The 7120-nt window shown below is 39.0% G+C and overlaps 1 protein-coding gene across 1 annotated transcript in view; it reads right to left on the bottom strand.

The window, feature by feature from the left end:
* Positions 1–7120, bottom strand: part of DPYD (dihydropyrimidine dehydrogenase) — a 518537-nt gene that overhangs the window by 121915 nt on the left and 389502 nt on the right. The window contains exons 17-18 of the mRNA XM_015812569.1: positions 4680–4800; positions 1552–1671 (exon numbers count right to left, since the gene is read on the bottom strand). Coding sequence (XP_015668055.1) covers positions 1552–1671; positions 4680–4800 — 241 coding nt within the window. The remainder of the gene's footprint in view (positions 1–1551; positions 1672–4679; positions 4801–7120) is intronic.

Consider the following 7120-nt stretch of genomic DNA (forward strand, 5'->3'; position numbering starts at 1 on the left):
GAGAAATTTCCCTTACTTCTCACAGACTGGGACTTTTCAAATGGCAAGCATATATATCTCCCCTGTAAATACTGTAAATGAAATGAATTTTCAACCATGAAAATAGAGCTTTACTATGGAAATAGGGACAGGCATGGAAAAGGGTAAAGGGTTCAGGTGCCACTATAATCGGTACTATAAACATGCTTTAAATTTGTGGCACGGAGGACATGCTTTTCATAATACAGCAATTTTATAGTTTTATTGGACGGCCAAGCGATAAAGGAATATTCAGAAATGGCAGTTTGAAATGAATGAAAGTGGAAAAAAAAACCACATAGCACTAAATCACGTTACTTCTATAAAATACTACTGCAATAGTTCTTTTATTAATTTTTAATGCTCAGCACCCTTGGTGACCTCTTTTATTCTTTTGCTGTCAACATGGCAGCCTGGAAAAAAATTGAAATGGGATAATAAAACGCAGGAAGTACTTAAACCCCCGGAGTATGCAAGTGCATTCTCTCTGCCTTTCCTGTCACTCTTTCCGCATCTCTGCCAGCCTCCCCCACCATACCTAACTCCCCACACGGGTGGGAGAGGAACTGGTTTAAGTAACCCAGTGTCTGCCTTTATGTACTTTAGGTATTTATTTTAAATGCTCCTTTTAAAAGCGAAAGTGTTTATCTGAATAATAGAACTGCTTGAAAGAAGGCTGTTTTCTTTTGTCTGTCTGGCTTCCACTACATATATTTGGCCTGATTCAGCTGCATTTTGCTCAAACAGCAGGATACCATTATGCTATGAATATTTACCACTGTTTATATCTCCAAGGAGACTAATCTCCATACCACTACAGTCCAGAAGCTCGGGGCATTGTCTCTGCAGGCCCCGGTTCATGGTGTCACAGCAGCCGAGGCCATGGGGGTCAAACAGATTAATCCATCAGTGGAAATAAAGCTCCAGGTTATTGTCCACCAACTTTCCCCCCCTCCCCCACCAGAGGACTTAAAATAACGTTCTATGCTGGAATCCGCTCCATGGAGCAGTTTGGTTTATATATCACAAAGAGAGAAAAATAGGAAAATATCAGATCAGTGAAGTTTGGGGGGTGTAGCAGAGTCAATGTGTTTATGAAATGTGTTAAGAAGGCAGATTACAGTAGGGACTGCATACCCTATTAAAAATCCCACCAAACTTCCCATTTGGGAATGTTTATTTTTGTCTTCTTCCAGTGCCCTTTGATTAGCCCCTGTCTAACATGCACCCTGACAACTATGACAGAATGAAAAATCCCAGGAAAAATGTGGGTCATAAGAGAAAAGCCACTTCCTCCATTACTCAGGGTTGACCCTATCAGTAAAATTGGGTTGCGATGTTTCGCCATTCAGGAAAGGGCAGCCCATGAGCGCTCACAGTCAATCTGTTCCATCTGTCATGATTATTAGCAAACTCTGACCAGTAACAAACCTAAAAATACAATGGGCACAATAATGCAGTCATATTAACGGCATCTCTTGCTGGCTCCAGGCCTCAAAGAAGGGATTTTTAATAAGAAAGACCAATACCTACCTGATACTCCACCGTAGGTGGTCTTTTTGCTGTGCCCTACAGAAGGCCAAGGTATGCCATCCACCTTCAGTCCCATCAACCCTGACACAGTATTGGTGGCTGTAATACCATCTGCCCCACCTACAATAAATTTAGTGGTAGTTTTAATAAGCATGTTAACACAGCACAGAAATGGTTACATGGTAGTCCTAATTAGATGACGAAGCTTTCTAGCTATTAAAAAAAGTATCATCGTCATCGTGTTAAGATAATTTTCAACATTCAAAGAGAATTTGAAACATTCATTGTAAATCCTGATGTACATTTTTCACAGGTTAGCTGTTAAGTGCTAATAATTACATGATCTTATATGTAATGAATGAAGTGGCCTGAAGAATTTTTATAGTTGACAAAGTGAAGACAGACAGATTGATGCAAAACTTCCCCCCCCCCCCCACAAATGACCCTAATGATTAAGCAAGGAAACTGTACCTCCAGCTTCTAAGAAAGATATCAGGCAAAGTATTATTGTTGGCTGTTAAGATCAGTAATTTATATTAATGGTTGTTAATTTTTTAAAATGCTAACAGTGTCATCTCTCTTTTCAATCAACTCACTATAGATTCACTTTTCTACAGGTGTGTGACTACCAGTGGTTTTATCAGGCCCTAATTGGGACAGTGAAGAGCTGGCAAATGTTCTTTTGAAGTTGAAGCATTTTTTTAATCCCTTGCAAGCAGTTAGGTGTAATGTGTGATATAAATTAAACCAATAAACACACAGTGCAAGGAGGTCCTATTCTTATCCACTCTACCCTTCCATCGTAGGCCATATTTCTCCTAACTAAGCTTGATTCATAGAGTATCTTCTCATATTCCCAGTTTACTTTCCTGTCAGTCCACAGGGAGCTAGGGTCTCTTATCTCTTACTTTGTTTTTCTTCTGTCCCTCTTCTCTCCTCCTTCCTATCAACTCCCTTGTCAACTTTCCCTCCTCCCAATTAAATGTAAGGGCATCTGGCTTCAAATCTACCCCCCTTCTCACTGTGCCTTTGCTATGCCCTATTTTCAGTTTTGTATCAATATCTCCCACTTAAGCCTTTATGTTGTTTCCAGGGTCAGGGTGAGACAGATAACAATTCAATGAAACAGAAAGAGATCCTCAAAGCAGGTTGATTGTGATAATCCAGTAGAATGGTGAATTGTAATAAGATTCACTTCTGGAATAAATATTGGTGAACACAGATGAAACTGTCATTTTTAGACAGCTTTTTAAGTTGGTGATTCATATAGGGAAGTTTCACTTAGGTCTATACAGGTACAAAGCAATACATGAAACCTGAAATCATATATTTTGGGGAAATATATATAATATATCTAAAAGATTGAAAACTGACTGCATGTACAAATGGGCCAATCATGTATTTGGTATTTTCATGAAGATGAGAAACAGGGAAGTGTACCGACCATGCTCCACATTTACAGAAGGTTTTTCAGCTTTTATTCTAAGAGGAAGAATAGGAGAAGATGACAAAATACAAAGACCTGCAAATAGAAATCGAATGACTGTGGCAAAACAAAGAACCTATAGTAATAGGCGCCTTGGATTCAATCCCAAAACAACTGGAGCATCACTTGAACACCGTCGGCATTGACAAAATCACCATCTATCAATTGCAAAAGGCAGCTTTGCCCAGAACAGCTTACATCCTGCAACAATATTTGTAACACTATCAAACTTCTACATATGCCTATCCTATTAGGTTCTTGGGAAGGACTTGATAGGTGGACAAAAATGCCAAGTTAAGTCTGAACATATGGTGCGACGAACCATAATAAAATCTTCTCTCACATATACCGTAGTTCCATCAAGTTCTTATGAAACCCTAGAGTTCCATGGTACAGTTTGAAAAACAATTCAATGTTGCCATCGTGTGGGACCGAAAAATATGTGCCTTCTCTATCGTGGCCCCTTGTCTTCTGGAACAGCATCTCCCCAAGGATTCACATGGCACTGATTCTCCTGGACTCCTGGAAAGCCTTTAAGACCAAATTCTCTTTCCAGCTCTGAGCTTAATTGTGGTTGTTATGTATAGCTGGGGCCCCTGTTGTACTGTTGTATGGTTTATTGTTCTAACTGTTTTAGTCCAAGTTGCCTGTTTATGAAGGTTTTAATTATTTTAATAATTTTTACTGCTTTGAGGGCACTACTCTACCCAGACTCTCCTGGAATAGGCAGCTGTAGCAACTAATAAATTAAATTAAAGCATATTGATGTAAAATACCAGCATTATAAATAACAGCAGCTGCATGATAAAAAAGGGCAAGTGGTATTAAAAATTAGAAGAACTGGATACTTGCCAAGACCCATATCTCACCTTAGAGATCATTATCATGAGCCCCTGAATAGATTTTCCTCATCATCATTGCCTCTCTCTTTTCCCCCCAAAAGAGAAAATGGCAAGCTTAAAAGGAACAAGGAAGAACAAGCTATTCAGACCATGTATTTACTTGCCAATCTACACTTTGGGTCAAATAATAGTACATAAGGAGCCCTGGCGGTGCAGGGGTTAGAATGTAGTATTGCAGGCCAATTCTGCTCACACCATAGCCCAGAGTTCAATCCTGATGGGGCTCAAGATTGACTCAATCTTCCATCCTTCTGAGATTAGTAAATTTGTTGAGGAAAATATGCAAATAATGTTTTGGTTGGAAACTGCCCAAAGAGTGCTGTAAAGCACGACAGGGTAGTATATACAGTAAGCCTAAAATGCTATTGCTGTGTTATGGAGTAACAATGATTGACTGCATGGCAAATATAAAAGAAGTTTACCCTACTGAGACACTGGGGTCTGTACACAAATTGAGCTCACTGAGGAGAAACTCCTTAAAAACTTCTAAACTCTTTTTAAGTTGAAAGGAAGAAAAAGCATAATTAGTAGGTGAAGGTTCAAGTAATGTATGATTCAGTTTGTAGTTTCACTCATGGTTTCCACATTCATTTTCATGCTCAGGAAATGAGGGGGGGTGTTAAAGAGAAATGGTAAGTTTTATTATGTTCTCTATTTCTCAGAACAGCATTTTACTTTTGTATCTATCAAGTTGCAAATTTTAAGAAAGAGTGAAATGCGGATATGTCTGAATATGTTACCTTCTTGGGCAGCCCTCGCAATGTTCACAATGTTTGTGACATTTGGCGTCAGCTTGGCAAAGAAAGGAATCTGAACAGCTTGTCTCACCCAACGACAGATGTTGCGTACCAGCTCTGGATCCTGTTCAAATAGGTCAGATCAATACAGTGCATAATTAAAAGTAATGTGATCAAAACTTTCCAACAATCTGTTTTCCTGTAGTTTTCAATGCGTAATTATATTTCAATACTCTGCTTTGCCTCATTAATTTAAGCTATGTCAACATTCTAAATAGTACGGAAAAAACTATACTGAAATATATTAGATATGTAAAGCAGAATAACACTGTAAGAGGGGTTTGTGTATGTGTGTGTTGTGGAATTAAACAGTCACCACTTTGGAATCTTAAAACAATGTGAATCAGCAGAAGGAAACCATTGTAACAGACTGAACTTTTCTTAGAGAAAGATATTTAAGACATGCTAACCCCTCCCTCCACCCAATGGGAGAACAATTGACCATATACGTTTTGAAATTGAAATGGATTGCCATTTGCAAATACATACATCACCTGTCAGCCTCTCCTTATCCTGTTTTCTAAGGGTGGGGGAAGGGAGGAAGAAGGGAGCAGAAATGAAATATACATCGCCTAAAAGAGACAAAAAATGTGGAGAGAAGAACTCTACCTCACCGATCGCCTAAAATAACAACGCTGAACACACTCCGGATCAACTCCAGCGCCATGATTCTTGATGAAAATTGCCAAAATTCAGTACCCATAGTTCAATAGATAGCATGCTAATCATGACTGCACTGAAACACTTGGTACTTGGATCTGATCCTGGGAACAGATTTTATTTTGTCAAGACGATGCAATAAAAAATGTGATTAATTTAACTGCATTCAATTGCTTTTATTTAAGCTTTTGCTCTTTATCACATAAAAGAATTACAATGAATTACATACATATTTTCTAAAGGTGGTAGAATGGCTTTGTTTGTTTGGGATGCTGAGCAGTTTGGACTTGGTTAATATTTGGCCAGCTCCAGGATATATAGGGTTATAGGCTAATTTTGAGTAATATTAAATTAATTTTACTTCTTGCATTTTTTGGGGGGAGGGTTACATGTACTTTATAAATTAAACCAATTGGAGAATGCTATTGTATATTTTAATGCAGGTTTTTTTTTTTGCAGCAGAAGACTTTGTTATTGGCCTGGCATCACCATCCTGATCCCTGATTTCACATCAATTGTGATTAGCTATCAATTCCCATTTTAAATTTTTCCCCAGTGCTATAATTTGTGAAATTAAGTAGGTTCAGAATGATGGGGATTCTACCAAAATAGGCATGATCCATGAAGGACATCTTGCTTGGGATCCCCTCAACCCTTCAGCTAGTTTTCTGTATTACAGCCCTGTCCAGCATAAGAGTGTCAATTGTGTGATTTAAAAAAAAAATCCTGAAAAATTGATTCATGAGTCCTTTATGGAAGATTAAAAAAAAACACCAAAAAATCCTGCCCTGATATAAATCGGAAGTTTGGAGATATATACATTAACCTTTTCCTAAATTAGCTGGCAGGGTGATATTTAACTACTCTTCCACCCACCTGTCCACAAAATAACCTCCCAGCAATTATTTTGACAGGGTCAAAGCTTTTCTGAATACTCATCTCCTTGGATGAAAAGTTCAGGATGACAAAAAGCTAAATGGGGAAAAAAAGAGATCAACTTATACTCTTTGAAGACAGAAATAGAAATCTTGAAGCGCTACCTTTCTAGGACAGCCTTCAGAGGATAATCAGCTGTCTTTCAGTTGATAATGGCTCTGGAGTAGTAATGCTCTTTAATTACATACACTTTATTTTATTTTATAATTTGGTAATGGGGCTGTTAGTCTTCTGACAACCACTGATAAATCATATTAAAATCTTCAATATCTATTTTATTATTTGATATTTATATGTAAAAAAAAAAGGTCTCAGAAACCCCAAAATAAAATAGGAATAGCAATGAGCAAAGGCAGGAAAACAATAGGAAATACAGACACAGCATTGGTAGGTTTAACCTACCTGGGGAAAAGATGATTTACAGAGTCCTTGGTGTTCTCTGAGCTTAGACAACTCCACAGTTCAATCAACGGTCAGTGGGAGGGGCAGGTATGGCGGGAGCAGAGGACCATATCGGGTTTTGGGAGCACGCACACGCTGCTTACAAGCTTGTGGATGCTCCGATCCTCAGGGCTCTACTCGACTCCCTGGGACCTCAGATCCTCGGGCCCGGGACCATCGGCTGATGTTGTGCAATGCCAGGTCCGTAGTAAATAAGGCCCCCCTCATTCAAGAGCTGATCCAAGAGGGGGGAGCGGACCTGGCAGGTATCACCGAGACCTGGTTGGGCATGGAAGGGGGAGTTCCCCTTGTTGATCTATGCCCACCAGGTTTCCAGGCATTCCATC

This window comes from Protobothrops mucrosquamatus, unplaced genomic scaffold (genome assembly GCF_001527695.2).
Source record: "Protobothrops mucrosquamatus isolate PMUCROS unplaced genomic scaffold, P.Mucros_1.0 scaffold96, whole genome shotgun sequence".
In the NCBI taxonomy this organism is placed as follows: domain Eukaryota; kingdom Metazoa; phylum Chordata; class Lepidosauria; order Squamata; family Viperidae; genus Protobothrops; species Protobothrops mucrosquamatus.